Source organism: Chrysochloris asiatica, unplaced genomic scaffold (genome assembly GCF_000296735.1).
Source record: "Chrysochloris asiatica unplaced genomic scaffold, ChrAsi1.0 scaffold00085, whole genome shotgun sequence".
NCBI classification, from domain to species: domain Eukaryota; kingdom Metazoa; phylum Chordata; class Mammalia; order Afrosoricida; family Chrysochloridae; genus Chrysochloris; species Chrysochloris asiatica.
In genome coordinates this window covers 1,151,572-1,175,155 of record NW_006408603.1, presented here as the reverse complement: position 1 = coordinate 1,175,155, position 23,584 = coordinate 1,151,572, and the positions used below count along the sequence as shown (strand labels likewise).

Genomic DNA, 23,584 nt, shown 5'->3' with positions numbered 1-23,584 from the left:
GGTTTTATGTAAGGAAAAGAATTTGTCTTTGGTTGCACATCCCCTCAGAAATGACACCACTCATCTCCTTACCTCTGCACGCCAAAATAAATGAGTGTGGAGGTACAAATGCACACCCAAACTACAATCCAATCCAATTAAAATTTCCCTGATTTAATCAATGTTTTTTCCCTCTCTATCACTCTTAAACATCTATGAAATGGAAGTAAGATTTCTCTATACCATGCCATAATATTCTATTACTGAGGAGGGAAGAGAAACTCTCTTTTAGGAAAACTCTCCTAAAAAACAGTATTTACCTGGTTTTTACTGGGTACTTTTGGGATAACTTTGGTTACAGTTCCTTCAAAATGTTCAATGCTGATATCTTCAAAAATGACTGTCCCTTGAGGCAACAGCCTGACATCTGTTGCAACTTCTTTACCCTACACATCAGAAGAGGTCAAAGTCACACAACTCTAAATGTTTCCAAAAATGTAATTCACTCTTGCTTAAAAGAACCAAAGATCAAGTCAGTCAACACTTACATTTCTGTCCTTGATTGTGAACTCTACATCATCACCAGGCTGTAAGGCTTCTAGGTCACCCTTAAATTCACTATAGTGAAAGAATATCTCTTTTACAACATCACCTCTTTCAATAAAGCCAAACGCCTCCTAAAGCCATAAATAAATAAATAAATAAATAAAAAGGGTGGGGTGGACATGATGAACCATTCATTGTGTGTGCATATATATTTGTGATTACAATTAAACAATGAATAGGTCTTTAAAATTATTACTCCCGTGAAAATGACATAATTCAGTAAAATAGAATGTTAATATTAACAATTATAATTAGTGTAAAAAATTACAACCAAGAAATTTTAAGTGGTAACACTTTGTCAAAGAATAAACTCAAGTGTCTCAAACTTAACAACACTTACCTTCATGGCACAAACTACTCCCTGACAGCGAGCTTGTTTCTTTTTCAACAGCATAATATTACGAGCACTTACAGCACCAGTACTAGAAAGGAATAGAAGAATTGGGCAGAGAGGGAGAATCAGAAAGATGAAAAAAAAACCACCACTGACTTTGCTAGAAACAACAAAAGAATTTCACATCATCACTAAAAATATAAGGTTTATGACACCTGATGCTTTCCATGACTCAACACCCCAAATCTTCTAAATTGGGCATATATATATATATATAGACCACGTTTACTGGACTGAAATGAAGTCAGAAACTGAATGCACCAAAGATGGGAGGTGCTAAAGTTTTCATGAAGTCATTAATTGAACAATCTTGAGTAGTTATTGTGTGCTGGCAAATTAAGGTACTGGGGACAGAGAGATGAGTAAGAGACTACCCCTGTTATCAAAGAGTGCTGACTTTATTAACTATCCCACCAATTATTTCTAACTGAATAGCCATAAAAGGCAGTTGAGTAAATACAGTGATTATAGGAGAAACCTAGTATGCTTTTCAAAATACCAACATTCACTGCTACTAGAGAATTTTAATTAATCAGGTGTCCATGTTACTGTCTCCCAGATTTGATCTACAGCAGTGTAGACAAGGTAACATAAAACTAGACAAGATACAACAGCATTGTTATTGTAATTGTTTTAGCAGTTATTTTTCTTAGCTCTTCATGGACAGATGACCAAACCCAAACCAAAACCCAAACCAAACCCTCTGCAAGAGTTAATTCTGACTCTAGCAACCCTGTATAGGGTTTCCAAGGCTGTAAATCTTTATGGGAGAACCTGGCCCCGATGACTGGATGATTAGAGCTCAACCAGGAGAAGAAAGAAGAGGAAAAAAAAGAGTCATCTGATACAATTTGATGAACTTGTCCTACACCTGTGGATGCAGTAACCCAAAAGAGGGTACAAATCCTTACAGCAAGAAACATTCCCATTCCCACCCCCTCCACACACAGAGACGGGCAACTTGGACATTGGATACCCAAATTGGGGGGGGAGGGGAGGACTACAAAGGAAAGAAGTGACTGGCTTACAAGCTTTCAAGAGGGAACCTAGAACTAGGGGGCATGGAGGAAGGCAGAATCTCCAGTGAGTCCTATCCAATCTGTCTAGGCAGAGCTGATGAAATGAAACGCAGATGGGTCACTTGTGATACAACAGTGAATAATTGTTATCAGGACTGATTGTGAGTGTTGGAAACGTAAAGGTAGACGTTTTGTAGCAAGGAAGGGCGTGATTAACTCTCCAGTCTAGGAGCAGAGGTCTCTAGGACCATCAACGGAGAAGAGCCGAGAGCGTGACCCTATCCAGAGAAGCAGTGATGCCTGAGATAGAGGCAGAGATGATGATGTGGAGTGATGAAGTGGCTGGGGACTTTGGATCCAGAGAGGGAGAGGGGCGTAGGGGGCAGGTTTATAGGGTATACCCTTTGGTCGGTTGATGATGCATGGAAGGGATTGGAACCATGGCAATGAAACGATATACGGTGGAATGAATGTGAAACTAAAGTTCTCTCATGCAAACTATCTTATAATTCACAATAAAACATTAAAATTAAAAAAAAAAATCTTTATGGAAGAAAGCCTTATCTTTCTCCCAAGGAGTAGCTGGTGAGTTTGAGCTGCTGATTCTGTAGTTAGCAGTCCAGTGCTTATCCTACAATGCTACAAGAGCTCCTGTATAGGGAACAGTGCTTTATTAATTTAAAAGTATAGGATATTATCAAAGATACTGAAAATATTTGTCTTAGCAACTTACTGCAGTGAATAGGGTTTAGTGCCAGATTGGGATTTAAATATACACCATGCAAAAGTTATAAGACTTTAAACAAATTACTCTGAGAATTTGTATTTTACAGATGAAGAAACTTAGCAGGTAAGGCTCTTCTGAGGACGAGCAATCATATATAAAGTGCAAGCACCTGGCACATAACAGACATTAAATAAAGGCCCTTCACAGTGGCATCCCCTCAAACTTAAGCCCTGTTCTCTAACTTCCTACTTCAGATTAAATCAAGGCCTTCAAATTGGAACTAATAGCATACAACTAATAGCACTCACATTAGATATTGTTGTGATTCCTTTCCCAAAGGATATCCTCTCCCACCCTCTTGGTTTTTAACTACATGTTTCTTGACTATTCATGCTCCTGCCCATTACTAGCTTCTAAGTCTCAGTTCTATATGCAACTAACTGAATATTTAATTCTACCCAAATATGCAGATATGCTTACAAACCCACCATTGCCATCAAGTCAATCTGACTCATAGAGAAGCTATAGAACAGACTAGAACTGTTCCTTAAGGACTTCTGAGACTGTAAATCTTATGGGAGCAGATGGTTTCATTTTTCTGCCAGGAGGAGCTGGTGTGGGTTTAAATCACTGACCCTGTGGTTAGCAGCCCAACACTTAACACACTGTGCCACTATGGCTCCTTGAGACATACCCATTGTTGCTGTTAAGTGCTTTTGAGTCAATTCTGACTCAGTGACCCTATACAGAGTTTCTAAGGATCAGCTGGTATGGTTAGCAGTCAAGTGCTTATCCAACAGCATCACAGCAGGGTTCTAGACATACACCCCTTAAATTTAGAATGCTTAAACTAAGTTCATAATTCTCTCATACATTTCTAACCAATCGATTATTATATTAAGTTCAATGGTTTTCTCTTCTCAATGTGACTTGACTTCTCCACTCTACCATTTCTGGCCACTGTGAATTTATCTTACATGTCAAGCATTCATGCCCTACCTTCTAGTTCAGCTTATCCTTACTTACCCTATTATTTCCAAGGGGGCTTCCAAAATTTAATGGAAAAAAATGGAATCAAAAGATAATGGAATTTTCTCAAGAACTTTTTGAAGCTCCCCTTTACCATGTCTACCACTTACAAGATTTAAACTGTAACTCTGTTTTAAATCCTTCTAACATCCCTAGTATCACGGGAGAAAGCTCAAACTTCATCTTTCGAGATTCAGTCAATTCAGTAACATCAAACTTTTGACCATTTCCCTAAATATGCCAGGATACTTCCTTTACCCAAAATGCTTTTTCCTCGTCTGCCTAGTAATTTTCACACCCATTCTTCAAAATTAACCTCAAGTTTCTGCAAACCCAACTTCATTCACCTTTGTAACAGCTTCTGGAAAGCTGTGACCATGCTTAATCTTCTTTATTTCTGATACCCTGGGCACAGTGCCTGTCACAGAAGAGACCCTGACCTTCAAATGCTTAGCTGCTTAATAAAAAGTATGCAAACTCATGGAGACCTATCTAGATTTACAATGTGACTCCAGTTTCTTTATTCAAAAACACCAAAAAGAATCACTTAGTTGGGAAAATGTACAAAAGAACTTACTGTTTATTGTTATCAATTACAAAGTTTATTTTATCTCCAGTTTCCAGCTGAACATTCCCTTCAACATCTTCAGGGGTGTAAGTCAGATAAAACACTTCCTGTGAATTAATAAGCTATTGTTACTATATTGGCAGGATGTATATTCACTGCTTACTGCAATTTATTTACTTAAATAACTCTTACATTGGCATTTTAAGCCAAATTTCTTAAAATTATGCTTTATGACAAATAAGTTGTTTTATTCATATAAACACACAGTTCCCCTCCATGGTGCTGATGACTTCTGCGAGCTCACAGCTGAGCAGCAATCCAACTTCAAAAAGCTTACACAAATGGAAGCATTTGCCCAGAGACTGTAGTTACATTTCAAAATAACACTTTTATGTAAGGCATTCAAAACACAAAAGTTGGAGTTAGTGTTTTAAAGGAGCCAGGAAAAAAACAAAACAAAACAAAACAAAAAAACCACCCACCCCCCAAAAAAAGTGATTAAAAGGAGAATTTTACCTTAATATTCTAACTAAGGTCACACTTGGGCAAGCTAAGATACTTGGAAGTCCTAACAAGTTTTTTTTCTTAAAAAATTTTTTTTAATTAAGCCGCACTCGAAGCCATTTAGAAACCAAATTTAAAACTGATTTTACCAACTGCAGCTTATTTTGAATTTTCAAGTACGCTTATAGATCACATGGTGGATCAGGCAAAGGTTTAAGAAAAATACACAAGTTTACCCCATTACGTTCGTAGCATACACTCCCTGTTGGACTCTGACCCGGGGCAGCTGGAGATTTACTCTCTAAGTTGTGAGGAACAGCGCACACAACCTACCAGTCAAAAAAAAAAAAATTTCCATTGCTAATCATTTCAGGAGCAGCACTGTGCAATATAAACTGAGTTTTAATATCCTCTATACTATACACAGGGATGCATTTTAATATGATCCACAAGAGGATGTCATGCTGCCAAGTTGCAAACTTACAGTGTATAAATTGACTGTAAGCATAGATTTAGGGTTATACGTAAAAACCCAAATTGAGTCTTGACCCTATTTGTGTATCAGGTCAAGAAATGCCAGTGCTTCTGATATAATTTTAAAATAGTAATCTTTATATACTATAGCTCTCTTACGTGCAAACTGAGGTGATGGGGAGAATCTTCCTTTACTAATGTGAAAGAAATGCAAATGCAGGGCCCTAAGAAAATACAAAGCATAAAAGCCACTAACTTGTCCATTCATTCGTTCTTCAGGGAGGATTTCTGGTTTTATCTTCACCAGTTTAACAGCAATAGGTTTCCCAGTTCGCCGGTCAGATGATACTTCAAATTCAACATCATCTAAAATAAAAAGCAGGTACATTTTGGGGGCTAATTTTGGCAAAATTTTCTCCCATCTAAGTGAAACTTGTAATATTTGAGTTCCCTAAAATCATTGGTTCTCAAAGTGTAGTCCCTGGAACACTTGTCATTAACATCACTTGAGAACATAGTAGAAGTGCCTATTCTTGGGTCCCATTCAAAATCTGATCAAAGCTTTACCAGGCTTTCCAAGTAATTCTCATACACACTAATGTGCCAGAACTGCTGCTTTAGACTAAGATAGTCAATCTTTATCTTAGTTTTTATCAGCATTTTACAATATTGCAAGTGAGATGATACAATAACCATGAAATTTAACTTTTTATTTTTTTAAAACCTTTCTGTATTTCAGTTTCCTCATTTGTAAAATCAGAGTATTTCCTAACAAACAGGGCTGCTATAAGGATTAAACAAAATAATGCTCTTATACTATTTTAAGGGAGTCCTGGTGTGGCACTGCAGGTTAATGTGTTGGACTGCAAGACGAGTTTGAACCTCAAGGTCAGCGGTTCAAACTCACCACCCCTAACTCGGAAACTGGGTTGCTATGATTTGGAACCAATTCAATGGCACTTAACAACATAGTACTTCCAAGAGACTTTGGTATATAGTAAACACTCATGTCAGCTATTAATCTGATTCCTTTTGCAAAGATAATTTCTAAAACCACACTGATACCTTGTAACTGCAGTCCTTTAATAAGTTAGTATTTTCATGTGTGAAAATGTTTTTATGGAGTCAGTCAAGATGAATTTACACAAGTTAGAGTGGTGACATTTCTAAGAGTTTTTTTTTTTTTTTTTTCCAGGTACTGAAAGTAGAATATGGTAAAATAATAAAAAATAACCATTATAAAAGTTTGATATTTTCAATGGCTTAAAATCAAATATATAAAAACAGTCATCACTTATATAACACTTATACCACAAGTATCAATAATAGAAGTTCCAAAGATAGCTATTAGGCATTCATCTCTCAGAGAGACTCCATCATAATAGAAACTAAGATTCTGCTAGTCTATAAAAATATATTTCAGTAACAGGCACAACTAAAACACCCAAATTATATGATTCTCATGAAGAAGTTAATAGAAATATGTCATTAGCTTCCTTTTTAAAGAGAGAACTGACAGATTACCTCCTACTTTTAAGTCCTGCAGGTTGCCATTATACTGTGAACAGTGGAAGAAAAGTCTAGCTTGACGTTCTGAACACTGAATAAATCCATAAGAGGTTAGCAGTTTCTCAATAACCCCAGTTTCACGCAGTGCTGCTGAAGTACCATTGGGGTACCCATTGTGTCCATTGTTGTGGAGAAGGTTTGGATCAAAGCTCATCTGTTTTAAAAATAAAAAGAACTCAATATATACATAACCGTACGTTATCTCCACAGCATAAAGTCTGATCAACAAATCATTAAACTATTAGTATAAAAAGGCAAAAAAAAAAAAAAAAAAAGTGAAATAGACAGGGAAGATTATGGGCTTTTATCACTAAAATGTTAATTTAGCTAATAAAACATTACAGAACAAATAGTTTTTTGGGAAACCATCTCCACTTTAGATAGAATTTTCACTTAGATAAATAGGATTTCTGAAGTTTAATATTAAATCAACTACATGAGTAAAAGCTGCCTTTTTGTTATTTTTAAATTACTAAAACAGCAATTTCAGAGGAAACATTACGAACATTCAAGAGATGAGTAAATCAAACAACTACTCTCTTCCTTAAAAGACTTATTAATACCTATTTTGAAACTTGAAATGTAACAGAAGCTTTAGTATCATTTGTGAAGCCATGTATCTTAAGTAAATATTTAAATTAGTACAAGTTATCACAATAAAATAAACTTTATGAATACTTAATTCAGGCTAGAAAACCTCAGAGTGTAGTTCTTTGCATGGAAAAGAACCCAAAATAATTAGAAATTAGTAATTCCAAAATAGCGAAAATTCTTCCACTTAAATTTCAGTAAGTTCAAACACATTTGAAGAACCCTTTTGACGGGTTTCAGATACTGATAAACCTCTAAATTAGGGGTGGGGAATCTTTTCTCTGCCAAAATTTCTAACATCATTTCATGGGCCATACAAAATTATCAACTTAAAAATTAGCCTGTGATGGCTGGAACTGCGATTGCCTTGGCAGGGCCTGACCAGATGATTGGGTGGCGCTTATATGGTCTGTGGGAAGTCCTGGTATGGCACTGAGGGTTAATGCATCACATAGCAAAGCAATCTGAACTGCAAAGGCTGGCAGGTCAAGCTCATCAGCTGCTCCTTGGAAACCCTATACAGGGTTGCTATGTGTCATAACTGACTCGACAGCACTTAACAACTTAGGACCTGGGGGCTGGACGTTCCCCACCCCTGCTCTTTTTCTATAATCAGATAAAGCACACAAAAACTCTTATTTTAGGAGAAGAGGATCTATTTAAACACATTGCATGCATCAGGCTTAGGTTTTCAAATACTATCTACACCACACTGGATATATTTCATTTTATCTGGATAAAATAAAATTTTCTATGCTTAAGTGAAACATAGTAATAAAATCCCTACTCTCTACCAAAGGCAGTCTTTACAACTAGTTTTAAAACCTTTCATTAATGTTGAACATTGATTAAAAATAATATATTTCACTAGAAAAATTTTTTTGGAACAATAAACACACATATGAGTAGTTAAACAGTTATGTGGAATGACCAAATTATGAAAACTGGAATCCTCACATCTGCTGGTTCCAGCTTGACAGAATTAACTCATTTAATTAAAAAAAAAAAACAGACAAGGAAATAATAGTATCTTCATTTTACTATCATGAAACAGAGGTTTAAATGACTTGCTGAAGTCAAATGATAGAACCAGGATTCAAACCTTTGCTTTGCTTGGGCTCTTAACCTGGACTTCTCAAACTTAAAATTACTAGGGATCTGATTAAAATGATTAACTGAAGTGGAGTAATCTGACTCTCCATTTTTAGGAGGTCCTATTGAGATACCAATGTTTCTAATTTCTGAGTAGCAAGGCTCCATTAATATCATCTCCTAAAATTCAAGGTGAAATGCTTATGGAAGTTAGAAAGTGAGTTTGCAGGGCATTTCAACCACTGAATGACCCTTGTTAATCATGCTTTGAACACACAGCAAGCTTGGATGACTGCTTCCCTGACTTACAGATCTCTGATATGCAGGGGTCCTCTTTTGTTTTTTAGTTCCAGATGAGGTAGAAGTTAAAGGTAAAGAAAGTGAAGGAGGAGCTGCAGGAGGGGGATGAGGATGATCTGATGACACAGTAAAAGTGTTCTCCATCTCAAGCAGCTGTGGTAATATAGCATAATAATTATACAGTAATCATTTAACACAAATCTGAGTCAACCTGTGAATCTTTTTTCAGATTTAGAAAATAAAATATCACTAACAAGCATTATAAATTATAGCATTATCACACTTTTTTAAACCCCTAATACATACTACTTACAACTTTTAAAATAAAGGACTCCCTGGGAAGGATAGGTACTACAGAGAATTAATGAAATCCAATTATTCTCAATCACATCTCTCTCTAGAGTATACATAAAATAAGCCACTGGGGCATGGAAAGGAAATATTAGATGTTTTTTCCCCTGAGATAAATATTAGCTTTTACAAGTTGTTAAAAAACAAACAAAAAAAAAACCCAGAAGAGGCCTCACTTAGTTGCTGTCATTGGTCATGTGTCACATACATTACTCAGGCATTCAAGGGAAGAGTGGGCAATTCTTAAAGAGGTAGACCATTTACCCTCAATCACTTTCAACATATGTCCAGTTTAAGTGGACATTCAAATTCAGCTAGCTAGTTTACTGCCACTCTCCTCACAAACAGGCAAATGGTTGAAAAAGTTCCTGTAAAAGAACTTAGTGGCAGTGTGCCATTTAGTCAATTCTGACTCACAAAGAACCTTGTTCTTAAATGCTGTCGAGTAGGTTCCACGAAGAATCTTAAACAGATGACAATGCTAGTAGTGCAAAAACAAATAAAAAATGTACCTGGGAGAACTGACACTTCCATCTCTAGTACTACTTCTTAAACTTCCACTTTATGATATAAATGATCATGAAATCAGGTCTCACAAGCATGCCAAAAACTTGTGATCAAAACTATAATAAGAATTTCTATTTGTAGCAGTATACTATATTGTCCCTTGAAATACTAATAATTAAAAAAATATTTCAGAACACATTTCTAGCGAGGAAGGAAAGATTATGTACTGTTTCAACAGTTAAACCAATTTTATAACACTGCCCTATTACATCTTTATCGTCTTTATTTGTACCACTATATTTCACACTGGAGTCCTGGTGTGGTGCTGCAGGATAAGCAATGGACTGCTAAAGCACAAGGATAGCAGTTCAAACGCACCAGCCACTCCATGGAAACCCTATGTAGAGGTTTGATAGCACTTAAAATCAAACATATTTCATAATGCAAATGCAGTAGTACAATTATATAATTATACAATGGTAGTATGTGCTCAAGTTTTTTACTAACAATATGACCAAATTAATTTGAAGAACACCATTCTAGAACACTGACTTAGATTCTGACTTTCAAGTTGTGCTTTCTTGTTCAGAATGTACTCATTACTATACAAATAAGAACACATGTAAGACTTCGAGTATGTAAGCCAAAAAGCTTAAAAAAAAAAAAAAAAATCCTATATTCTCAGGTCTTCAGTTCTAACACACATCTCTGCAGGTAGGAAGGAAATAAGGATCTTGTTTTTCTCACTTTTAGAAACACCCTAACTTATTCCCCAACACATGTGCTCGTTGTGGCTGTTGTTAAGTTGGTTCCAACTCTTAGTGACTCTGTATAGTTTCCCAGATTTTACATCTTTGAGGGAGCAATTAAGTTTCATCTTTCTCCCATGTAGCAGCTGGCAGGCTCAAACCACAGACCGTGTGGTTAGTTTGCAGGCCAGTGCTTATCATATGGAGCCACAGCACTCCCCAAATGTGCTGGAATACAGGCTGTATTTCTGCTCTTCAATCTCACCTCACTCCTAAATGTTATTAAAACCGTGCTGGAAGGTAACAACTATTGTTCTCTCCACATCAAGTGCAAAGAAGAGTGAAGAAAACCAAAGATGTAAGGAAACAAACAGTCTAAAAGACTAATGGATCAGGTGAACCTCAGCCTCCGTAACCCTGAAACCAAAAGAACTCTATGGTATCTGGCTCACTGCTGGTCGCTCTGAAAGAGATCATGAGAGTGGATCCTGGTCCTGGATAGAGTGTGAAAAGAATGTGGAAAAAATACTCAGAATCGTAAAAAAGACCAGGCTAATTGGTCTGACCAAGTGACTGGAGAACCTTTCCACCCTACCCAAAGACAAATGGCCTTTAAGTAATTTTTCAGGCATGGAATTGAATTCACCCTCTTGACTCAACTTTCAGTCAAATAGTGTGGTGCTGTAGGATAAGCACTGGACTGCTAACCATAGGTTGCCAGTTCAAACCCACCAACTCTCCTTGGAAACCCTATACAGGGTTGCTATGAGTTGAAACCAACTCCATGGTTCGTTAACTACAATATAAGGTGAACAGGAGTCTTGGTGTAGCACTGTAGGCTAAGCACTGTCCAGCTAACCATAAGGTAAGCAGTTCAAACCCACCAGCCATTCCTCAGAAATCCTTTGCAGGGCTGCTGCTAGTTAGCACTGTCAAAGGTCAGTAACAAGGTAAGGTGAGCAGCAACACCAGGGAGGAATGCATTTGTTAGAATAATCAACCATTTACAATCAAAGGAACAGCTTTTGCACAGGGATTAAGCTCAGAAAGAAGGAATGGATGTTAAGTGATGCCAAGACAGTTTGGACTCATAGCAACTCTATAAATGATTTGCAAAGGAACAGCTTTTTGCTCAGGGATACAGCTCAAAAAAAAAAAAAAAAAAAAAAAAGAAAGAAAAAAGATGGGCATGAATTATTGAATGGAAAACCAATGTGCTTTGTAAATTTTCACTCAAATTATAACTTAAAAAAAGTGTTGAAAGAGGGCTTTCTCCTCTCAGAAATTCTGCTGATCTAAGTTCTAGGAGCCTTTATCCATTTGGGGCTACCCTTTGCAACATTCAAAGGAAAACCACATAGAACTCAACTTTAAAGAAGACAACATATTAACTTTCCATTTAGAGAATTCCTAACAATAGGAATACATTTTTTGTGGCATTGTTACTTATTTCATATGGTCATGTACACATTAATTTTAAGTAAAGCAGGACCAAAGTAAACAAAACAGAAATTAATGAAAAAAGCAGAAGTCCATGGGAAAAAAGTAGATAAAAGTTACATTGTGAAAATTGCAATAAACGAGATGAAATAAGTATGTATGAATTGTTGAATGGAAAATTAATCTGCTTGTTCAATAAAGATGTTTCTTTCTAAAAAGTTAAGATAAGAAAGGTACCCAAAAAAATGGTGGTGGAATGGACTAGTATATAAACGCTATTTGGCTTTTTTTAGTAGTGGAAAAACAAAAATCAATTTAGTCCCTCACCAAAAACCAAATGCACTGCCACTGAGTTGACAGCATGTAAAAAATATAATATAAGATAGATTGACTTAAATGCCTTAAATATCAGTAAAGATGCTAGTACTTACATAATTTTTTTTGAAGGGGATGTTTTCTAGATTTGATTTTATCTAACAGCCTTGGAAACCCTATACAGGGTCACTATGAGTTGGAACCGACTCCATGGGGGGCGGGGGGCTACAAAGGCAAGAAGTGACTGGCTTACAGGCTTTCAAGAGGGAACCTAGATCCAGAGGGTGTGGAGGAAGGTAAAATCTCCACTGAGTAGTATCCAATCTGTCTAAGCCGGGCTGATGAAAGGAAATGAGGACAGGTCTCTTGTGATACAATAGTGAATAACTGTTATCAGGACTGATTGTGAGGGTTGGAAATGTACAGGTAGACGTTTTATAGCAAGGGGTGGAGTGATTAACTTTTCAGTCTAGGAGTGGAGGTTCCTGGGACCATCAATGGAGAAGAGCAGAGAACGGGACCCTACCCAGAGAAGCAGTGACGCCAGAGATGGAGGTAAAGACGATGACATGACATGGCTAGATGGAGCAGCTGGGGACTTTAGATCCAGAGAGGGAGAGGGGCTGTGTGCTGACAACCCGGGTGCAGGCTTGTAGTGTATACCCTTTGGTTGGTTGATGATGCATGGAGAGGATTGTAACCATGGCAATGAAGTGATACAGGATAGAATGAATGTAAAATTAAAGTTCTCCCATGTAAACTATCACATAATTCATAATAAAACATTTTAAAAAAAGAAAAAAACAAAATATCTGTCTGTTAGTATCTTCTAATAGTAATAATTTAACCAGTTTAAGAGTTGGAATCAATGCTGCTTACAATGGATTTGGTTTTCAGTTTTAACTACAAATTACATTTCTTTATACTGACCATTATGCTACCATGTTGTTAAAACTGTTGTTTCCACGAGTGTTGACAGTGGATCCAAGCAAAATGGAAGTCTTTGACAATTTGCACTTATCATGTTATTTAATTGGTCCACCGGTAAGGACTTTTCTTTACACATCAAGTCACATTCAACTCACAGTGACCCTTGTAATAATGTTTCTGAGGCTTTAAATTTTGCAGAAGAAATCCTCATTTTTCTTCCGAGACAGAATCGAGTGGCTGGTGGACTCGAACCACCAACCTTGTAGTTCACAGCCCAATGCTTATCCTACAGAAGCCACCATGCTCCTGCTATCATGATATCCTCTGCCAGATGCCTTGGGACTCCTAGTGTGTTGCTGTAGGATAAGCACTGAACTGTGAAACATAAAGTCAGCAGTTCAAACCCATCAGCTGCTCCCTGGAAACGATATACAAGGTCCCGATGAGTTGGAACTGACTCGATGGCACTTTAACAACAAAAGAAATCTTTATGGAAACAGATTGTCAGGTCATCATCCTGTGAAGCTGCTGTGAGAGTTGAAAACCACTGATCTTTTGGTTAACAGCTTTTGGTTAGAACTTGTGACAACCAGCACTCCTTTCTGGGCCACAGCTATTTAGTTATGAATTACCATAACCCCAGAAAGTTACACAAGGAGCCCTGATAGGGTTGTTGTTGTTAAGTGCCATCAGGTCGATTCCAACCCAAGGAGCAGCTAGTGAGCTTGAACCACTAACCTTGCAGTCTGACACATTAGCCCACAGTGCCATACCAGGACTCCTATTGCTCCTGTAAAAATCTGTTATTGTTAAGTGCCTTTAAATTGGTACCAAATAACGACTCTGTACAGGGTTTCTGGTGTGGCGCTGTGGGTTAATAAGCCAGACTGCAAAACTGTTTGAACTGCAGGGTTGGCGGTTCAAGCTCAGCAGTTGCTCCTCAGAAAACCTATACAGGGTAGCTATGGGTCGGAACCAATTCGACAGCACTTAACAATATGATTTCCAAAGGAGCTCTGGTAGCATAATGATTATGAGTTGGGCTGCTAACCTCAAGGTCAGCAGTTTAACACTACGAACCATTCTGCAGGAGAAAAGATGAGGCTTTCTGCTCCCTTGAAGATTTACAACCTCGGAAACCCTCATGCAGGGTCGCTTTAAGTCAGAACTGACTCCACGGCACATAACCACCACCACCATCACAGGATTTCCAAAGAGCAGTAGGTAAATTAGAACTGCTGACCTTGCAGTTAGCAGTCCAAAGCTAATCTTACAGCACCACATCAGCACAGCTTCAGAAACCCTATACAGGGTTGCTATGAGAAGGAACCAGATCAGTAGCAACAAGTTTACAGTTACCTTTTCACTCTTCTTCTGGGCTTTAGTTTTCACTTGCCAGTGTGAAAATTATCTCTAACATAAAACCTGAATGCACAATATGGATTTCCACGCTTTGCTCTTTTGTCAACTTTGAAGAGCAATAGTGATGCAATGGTTAAGTACTCAGAAGAAAGATGTGGTAGGTAATCTGTTTCTATAAAGCTTACAGTCCTGAAAACCCTATGAGGCAGTTCTATTCTGTCCTATAGGGTTGCTCTGAGTCAGAATTGAAACAATTTCAAAGGCAAATTTTCTAGTCCATTTTAGAATGTCTTGATCAAAACACTCAACAAACTAATTTTTATTTTTTCATGCTAAACAAACTTTTTAATAGTCATTTGCCACTTTCAAAGTCCTTTTGTATTTATTCATACATTCTTAATTATGCAGTGGTTTCACCACTATTACAAAACTCACCTTTACAATACGGTGTTCTGTTATCAACTGTTCATCCTTTATGACTTAATTTTTAGACAGCTAATGTGGACTCCTGGTGTGGTGCTGTAGGATCAGCGCTAGACTGAGAACCACAAGGTCGGCAGTTCAAACCCACCAGGCTGCTCTTTGGAAACCCTATACAGGGCTGCTATGAGATGGAACTGACTCGACAGCACCTAACAACAGTGTGAACACAGTATCACAACTAAGTTATGAATCAACTTGCTAACAACAGACATGTTTGTTCAGTATGAATCTGGGTAAACTGATACATGGCAGCTTAAAAAAGTATATGGAAAATGGGATAAGATATATTTTTTCCACCAATTTTCTGAAGCCCCTTGTATTTTAAAAGATCATATAGCAAGTGAATATACATACAGGAGGAGATTAAGCTAACAAAAAGCACTTGTAGCCTAAACAAGACAAAGATTAAAATAATACATAACTTAGTTTCAAGTCTTTTATCGGGCTGCTGACCTCAGGGTAGGCAATTAGAAACTACCAGTCGTTCCACAGGAGAAAGATAAGGCTTTCTGTTCCTGTAAAGATTTAACAGCCTCAGAAACCCTGTGCAGGGTCACTGTGAGTCGGAACCGACTCCACTGTACTTAACTACCCTTTCAAACAATAACCACAAAACTACAGTTTCAATTTACATTATCTACCTCATCTAATTCAACAGAATTGATAACAAGTAGTCTAAAGATTAAAATAAAAGAGAAAGGAAGGCAGGAAAAAAAAGTAGAAAAAGTAAATGGCAGAACATTAACTATAAAATTAAGTAAATGGGAGTGTCTGCTATAGAATACAGATAATTTAAATAAATTAGCATTACTGTTAATTCTCAGTACTTACAGAATAATTTTGGTGCTATAGGCTCAGCCATAAAGAGCTCTCAAAGCATAGTGGTTACAAGTCGGGCTGCTAATCTCAAGGTCAGCAGTTCAAAACTACCAGCCATTCCGTGGGATAAAGATGAGGCTTTCTGCTCCTGTCAAGATTTAGACTTGGAAACCCCTTACAGGGTTGCTGTGAGTTGGAACCAACTCCATGGTATACTACCCGCCGCCACCACCAGGATCAGCACTGGACTGCTCCCCAGAAATCCTATACAGGGTTGCTATGAATGAGAACCAATTTGACTACCTAAACAACAAGAGCATAATTTTGCTCCACATTATGGTCACCAACACTACAACACCACATTTAAAGTTGACTATGAATGGCCAAGTTCTTTTTAAAATGGTAACAGAAGACCTTTTAAGCATGAGCCATTTTCTGACACTGTTGACCTTGACATGAAATGAAAGCTGACTGTTTTGAAGTGCAGGGAGGTGTATGTGAACTCCCAAGCTGGCAGTTGATACTCATTTGACCTAGCTTGGATGGCTAGGGTTGTTGAGCTGACTAGAACCTGACCAGATGACTATGAAAATGTTTACTTTAATGGACTAGACTTTTGATGGACTAGACTTTTGCTTATGGATGCAGTTCCTCAAAATTCCCATCAGAATGGAAGTCTCTTCAGATTGGGGAACATGCAGGGTTGGTAGCACATCCAACTCATCAGCTGCTCCTCGGAAATCCTATACAGGGTCGCTGTGGGTCAGAACCTACTCAACAGCACTTAACAATTGCTATAAATGCATGAAGTGACTGACTTGACTTATTTTCATGGGTGTGCTTAGTTTTAGAATGAGGTGTCAAAGGAACGTCCCCACTGACTAGTTTTGCTCTTTTCCAGATGTGTCTGGTGAAAGGGGGTACAGAATGATGCTGAGAGTTTATTGTAGTTGTTAGCAGTATTGGTTGTGACTGTCAGAACTGTAATTGTAGAAGATATGTAGCTCAAAGAAGAGAATAGTTATTTTTCATTTCAGGACAGACAATCCCAGGACATCAAGAAGGAAGGGCATGAGTGGAACCTGGGATCCCTACCTGAAGAAGCAGAGACGGTGGCAGAAGGGGTGACATGGAGCTAGACTCTAGGCCCATGGACTGAATGAGGCTGTGTACCTATGGGCTGAAGATTGGCTTTTGGACATTTATGTGTGCATCAAACATTTACAATCTGTTTATGCTTGACATATAAGGGGAAAATGAGGCCTGTGCATTTCGGTTGTACATGTTTTAGTTACATTATGTCAGGTCAAGTATGCAGCAACCTAATATAGGCATAGTTAGTTGTACTTTTAGGAATATCCAGAAATGATACACTTTAAAGAATAAATGAAAATGAGACTAATAAATAGAAAAGAGGAGGATTTGTGAGAAATAACTCTTGTGGGCATGCTCCATCTTTAGGAATTCATGAGATTGCTAGACCAGATAGACAGATTTTTGATGTACATCCAGGGATATGTAAGCAGGATGAATTGGGGGAAGGGAAGAAAGAAATCTGTTCTAGGACTAGGAACTTTAAAGAAGAATACAGTCATTCTCTCTGGGCTTTGGCACTAGGTGGCTGTGACATGGCTAAACATACCAAGAAGGTAGGAATCGCCCGTAAATATGGGACACGTTTGGCGACCCATTTGGCGCCTCCCTCAGAAAAATGGTGAAGAAAATTGAAATCACCCAGCATGCCAAGTACACTTGCTCCTTCTGCAGCAAAACCAAAACGAAGAGATAAGCTGTGGGGATCTGGCACTATGGTTTCTGTATGAAAACGGTGGCTGGTGGTGCCTGGACCTACAACACCACCTCCGCAGTCACAGTAAAGCCCGCCATCAGAAGACTGAAGGAACTGAAAGACCAGCAGAAGCTCCATCACCTAAACCTCTCTGTTGGTGGTGTTGATAAGTGCCATCGAGTCGGTTCCAACCCATAGCAATCCTAGGGTTTCCTAGGAGCAGCTGGTGAGCTTGAACTGCCGACCTTGCAGTTCAAAGGGCTTTGCAGTCTGATGCATTAAACCCACAGTGCCACACCAGGACTCCTAGCTTGTAATAAATGTGGGGTTAATTTATATAATGGGGGAGGGCGGGGAATGGGACATGCCATAGAACTGTATATGGAGAATCAGAACTGGAACTGGAGAAGGAGCTTTTTTTTGGATACAAGAATTAAAAACTCTTGGTGGTCAGCCATGTGGCACGTCTAAGCGTTTCTACTGGGTTGGGCACCCGATTTTGCGAAATCGAAAAGAGAAAACTTCACTCTTGCTAAAAAAAAAAAAAAAAAAAAAAGAGCAGCCATTTTCATTCCTCTGTAGTCCTGGTGTGATGCTATAGGGTAAGCAGTGGGATGCTAACCACAAGGTTGGCAGTTCAAACCCACCAGCCACTCCTCGAAAATCCTACAAAGGGTCACTCTGAGTAGGAAACAACTCCTCGGCTCTTAAGAAGCAGCATTTAAAAATAAGTTTCACATCAATTTCTCCTTGAAATTATCTTCCTTTTTAAGATTTACATTCCTGAATTCCTGCATTTCTTTTAACATTCTCTTTCATTGGCTCTTATTCCTTTATTACCTATAAACTGATGACTCCTTTCTAATTCCAAGCTTTTATTTTTACTCATAGTGTCCGTCGTAATCCTATCCCCCTAAAGAAAACCACTAACATCCATTCTAGAATATCTTCTTCAACTTCTTATCACTATATAATGGATACAATCTCTAAAATATTTTAGCCAAGTTCCAAATTCCTATGAACAACATTAAGGCTACTTTGGACAGCTATATAGCCAATTCACTCCAGGCACATCTTCCATTCAATTGGTTATCAAACCCTATCATATTTACCACTGAAATACTTAGTTACTCCCTTCAAATCCCCCTTCCTTTTTATGTCCTAGCTTTTATCTTCCTTAAACCCATCCATCACCTCTTACTAGGTATCATTCTCAGTCTGTCACTCGCAAATGGCACCATCTATCTTTCAACGATACTCCTCCTAATACATTACTTTAAAAACAGAAGGAATTAAGCTATCTCAGCTTTGTAAACAAAACATTAAGGCCTTGCTTCTCTAGAAATATCTGAATCTGATTCCAGAAAGTCACCTTTTCCACAGTTAGTCTATCCATTCAAAAGAACTGTGCACACACTACTCTGTTCATAGTGGACCTTATTCTGTTACCTATTTCTTCTAGAAGACTATTGTCCTCTTAAGATCTATTTACCTTCATATATCCCTTCTCCGGGGTCCTGGTGTGGCACTGTAGGATAATGCACTGAGCCACAAAATAGGTTTGAACCACAGATTGGTGGTTCAAACCTACCAGCTGCTCCTAAGAAGCCTCATACAGGGTCACTGAGTTGGAACCAACTCAGTGGCACTTCACAACAATCCTTTCCTGTAAGTACAGTTTTCCCTCCTTACAAGAGAAACAGTGTTATTTCCTTAGCACTTTATGCACACTCTATTTAGCCTAAATTAAACTGTGATATCTTGCACTAAATTATTTACACTATAAGGCATTAACATATTTTCCTTTATTACATTTCAACATAAGCAATGTCGACAATCCTGTTAGCATGAAAGTCATTCATTCACAAATAAACACTTCAGAGAAAAAGAAATAAGGAATGGTAGAAAGAAGAAATTGCTATCAATATCAAATAGCACCTAGGTGACAAAGACCCTAGTACAAAGGTTGGAAAGGGCATTTCTATGGAAAACTAACTTTTAAGTTTCTCTTCAGAGACTAATACATCAGCACATAAATATAATCTTATGTGAAAACCCCATAGTTTTTGGCCATAACCTAAGAAAAGACAATAAAAAGTAAAATAATCTTTAGCTGATATTTTCATATTAAATAGTATTGTTAAGTGCCATTGAGTCACTTCTGACTCATAACAACCCTATACAGGGTTTCTGAGGAGCGAATGTTGGGTGTGAACCACCAACCTTGCGGTTAGCAGGTTCAGTGCTTATCCGATAGCGCCACACCAAATTACAGGGCCGAATACCTTTATAAGAGAACAGATTAAGACGACTTCATAGTTGACAAAATAATTAGGAAAAATTCAGAATTACAGAACCAATTATTACCAACAGGAAACTACAAACCTACCTCGCAGCGATAATCAAATATTGCACTTTCAGTAGTATTTGCTGATTCTTCTTTTTCAGCACACGTTTCAGAAGATGAAAGTTGCTAGTATTAAAAAAAAGCGAGAGAAAAATGATCTATCAAGCTAATAAAGAATACGACTGCTGCTGTACCGGGCAATCTCACAGTACAGCACTGAAGAAAACAAAGACTACTAGCAGCGTTGGGAAGTGCTCTTTCAAAGCTGTTGAGTAGGCACAAACTTCTTGTTTCAGATCAAGTGTTGTGTCTTCAACTTAAGTGTACTCTTCTTTGGTCTTGTTGGTTGTTACGAGGTTTGTTCCTTGCCTGATCTGAACTTGAAGCAGCAGTTTCAGGTGGTAAAGTCTGTTCTGTTACACTTCATACTAGAGATATAAAAAAAAGACATTAAGTATATAAATACAACTTATATAATACTAAACTAAAACATCAGTTTAAATGGCTGACCTTGTGGTTATCAAGTTTTAGTTCAATATTTACCAAAGCATTTTACAAGCACCTAGAACTGTGTTAAAGTATGTACTGTGAAAAACATACAAAGCTTCTGCCATTAGGGGTGTTTACAATCTTGCTAAGAAGTTATACTTGAAGAAAAACCAAACACAGGATGAAATGCTACAAACTAACTTGCTCAACTGATATTTGGACACCTGGTATAGCACTGTGAGCTAATGTGATGAACTGCAAAATCATTCGAACCACAAGGTTGGTGGTTCAAGCTCACCAGCTGCTCCATGGAAACCCTATACAGTGTCACTATGCATCGGAAACAACTTGAAAGCACTTTAACATTGTTGTTGTTGTTAAGTGCCGTCGAGTTGGTTCCAACCCATAGCGACCCTGTACAGGGTTTCCGAGGGTGTAAATCTTTACAGGAGTAGAATATATAGGAGTCCTGATGTGGCCTGGTGGGTTAATGCGCTGGACTGCAAAGTCAATTTGAACCACAAGGTTGGCGGTTCAAGTTCACCAGTCACTCCTTGGAAAACCTATACAGGGTCACAATGAACTGAAACCAACTCAATGGCACTTAACAACAACTATGACATATGGAGCCCTGGTGTGGTGCTGTAGGATTAAGTACTGGACCACAAGGTCAGCTTGAACTACAAGGTCAGCCCTGGTGTAGCACTGTAGGATAAGTACTGGTCAGGTAACCTAAAGGTAGACAGTTTAAACTCAACAACTGCTCTCAGAAACCCTTTACAAATCAAAACTGACTTGACAGCACATAACAAAGACATATACCACACTAGAAATTATTGTTGTTAAGTGCCGTTGAGTTGGTTCTGACTCCTAGCAATCATGTAAAGGGTTTCAAAGGAGTGGCTGGTGAGCTTGAACCACCAACTTTGCGGTTCAAACTGACCTTGCAGGCCAGCGTATTAACCAGCAGCGCCACATCATAATTAGTATTTACCACTGTATGTGCATGGAAGCAACAGTCTAGTCAGGGAAGACACTTAAGGGAAAATATAGGTAAAATTTTAAGAGAAAGGAAAAAGTTAAGCATTTTAGGTAGGAAATTTAAAAATCAAGTCATAGTATGCCACTAAAGTTCAATGAGAACAGAAACCATGTATTACGTTATTGTCTATCCTGGCATCAAATGAGGTCTGTTGCACAAATGACTTTAGCAACAAGTAGAGTTGCTCCACAGAAAATCAATAGATTAGCCTAGCTAGAACAGAGGACTGAGTTAAGAGGGAAACAGGATATGTGACATGACAGGTATAGTGGAGCCAGATTATGACGCATTTCATAACACAGTGTAGCACAGGAGCTCTGGTAGCGTAGTGGTTACAAGTCAGGCTGCTAATCTGAAGGTGAGCAGTTCAAAACTACCAGCCCTTCCGTGGGAGAAAGATGAGGCTTTCTGCTCCTGTAAAGATTTACAGCCTCAGAAAGCTTATGCAGGGTGTTGCAATGAGTCACAATTGACTCCACTGCACACCATCACCACCAGTGTGTGGTGCTGTGAGATAAAGCACTATATCGTAAGTTCTGTTTGAATTACAAGGTTGGCAGTTCAAACTTACCAGCTGCCATACAGGGTTGTTTTGAGTCTGAACCAACTCAACAGCACTTAACAGAAAGCCATAAATTCTAATGAAATGTTATTAAGTCCTGAAAACTTATTGGAGATGACTTAGGTAAATAACCCACTGCCACTGAGTAAATTATAACTCTCAACAACTCTATAGGACAGAGTAGAAGCGACCCATAGTGTTTCCAAGGTCTGGAAGCAGATGATCACATCTTTGGAAATGCTACCTACCACTAACCTTTCAGTTAGCAGCAGAGGCTTTATCCCACTGTGCCACCAGAGCTTCTTTATGGAAGAAAACAGTATTATTACTTGAACTGTTACATTTATAGAAGAAAAAGAACTATATGAGAATTCACAGGATTCTGCTTTATATTAGTTATAAAATACGTATCTTGTACTGTGTGACTCAAGGGTTTTGTTAACTAAAATAATCTGGATGTGAAGAAAAAGATGGACTTGGTTTTAGACATGCTGAGATGCAAACCTGAGTAAAACTGAGAAAGTCAAAACCTATTTAAGGCAGAAATCTGTCAGAGAGGGAAAACTCAAATTATTTTCCATTATAACGAATTTACTCATTTCAGTTATGGTGGTGGAAAAGAATACTAAGAGTACTGTGGACTGCTAGAAGAACACACAAATCTGTGTTGGAAGAAGTATAGCCAAAATGCTCCTTAGAAGCCAGGATGGCCAGACTTCATCTTTCATACAAGAGTAGGCTGGTGAGGGCCTGCTGCTGGAAACCAGCCATCCATTTCAAATAGACACCAAGACAAATACATAATAAACCAGGCAGGAAAAAAGATAAACTTGATGTCCACATGTTACAAAAATAACTCAGGGGCTTAGCAGTATGAAAAATCATATAGCGTATGCTCTGTGTAAAATACGGAAGCTAAAACTAGGAGCGCTCTGTTTCAACCACTGATATTGGTAAAATTCATGGACAAGTTATTCAGCCTTATTAAGTGTCAGTTTCTTCATATGCAAAATGAGCATTTATTAATAGCTGATCTATGGCCATTTTTTTATACGTAACATTCCACGACTTTTTATTGTTACTTAAAAAGTATACTAATTCAACCTTTCAACTTTAGTTAGATCATATTCCATTACCCAGAAAGCTTAGACCAATGATTCTGAAACCTGATTACACATTATAATTACTTGGGAAGCTTTTAAAAGATATTTATGCCCAATTTTTATCCATAGTTATTTAACTGGCCTGAGAAAGGACCATTTCCTTAAGTAATCTTTGATTCTTCCTTCTCTTTCATCTTTGCCCCTGATGTTGCTAGTTATCAATGTTTGCTACAAGGTATCTTTTTCATTCATCTCTTCTTCTAAACAACAAATTTTTAAAGTGTCCAATAAGTCTGTGACCCTCCAGCATCAATTTGTAACATTAATATTGCCAGACTGACCTATCTAAAGCTCCAATTTCATCTCACCTCCCATGCCCAACAATCTTCTATAATTTTTTCCAGCACTCTAGATCAGAGGTTCCCAATCCTGCACATCCAATAT

At 38.0% G+C, this 23,584-nt stretch overlaps 1 protein-coding gene across 6 annotated transcripts in view; it reads right to left on the bottom strand.

The window, feature by feature from the left end:
- CSDE1 (cold shock domain containing E1, RNA-binding) overlaps window positions 1-23,584 on the bottom strand; it is a 47,410-nt gene that overhangs the window by 16,908 nt on the left and 6,918 nt on the right. Inside the window, exons 2-10 of one of the 6 annotated variants that reach the window (XM_006865872.1) lie at window positions 19,987-20,372; window positions 8,862-9,005; window positions 6,825-7,023; window positions 5,557-5,666; window positions 5,063-5,155; window positions 4,332-4,429; window positions 926-1,007; window positions 528-656; window positions 300-425 (exon numbers count right to left, since the gene is read on the bottom strand). In XM_006865872.1, coding sequence (XP_006865934.1) covers window positions 300-425; window positions 528-656; window positions 926-1,007; window positions 4,332-4,429; window positions 5,063-5,155; window positions 5,557-5,666; window positions 6,825-7,023; window positions 8,862-8,996 — 972 coding nt within the window. In that variant the 5' untranslated portion in view covers window positions 8,997-9,005; window positions 19,987-20,372. The remainder of the gene's footprint in view (window positions 1-299; window positions 426-527; window positions 657-925; window positions 1,008-4,331; window positions 4,430-5,062; window positions 5,156-5,556; window positions 5,667-6,824; window positions 7,024-8,861; window positions 9,006-19,986; window positions 20,373-23,584) is intronic. The other 5 variants (XM_006865873.1, XM_006865874.1, XM_006865876.1 and 2 more) reach the window with 5 other exon arrangements.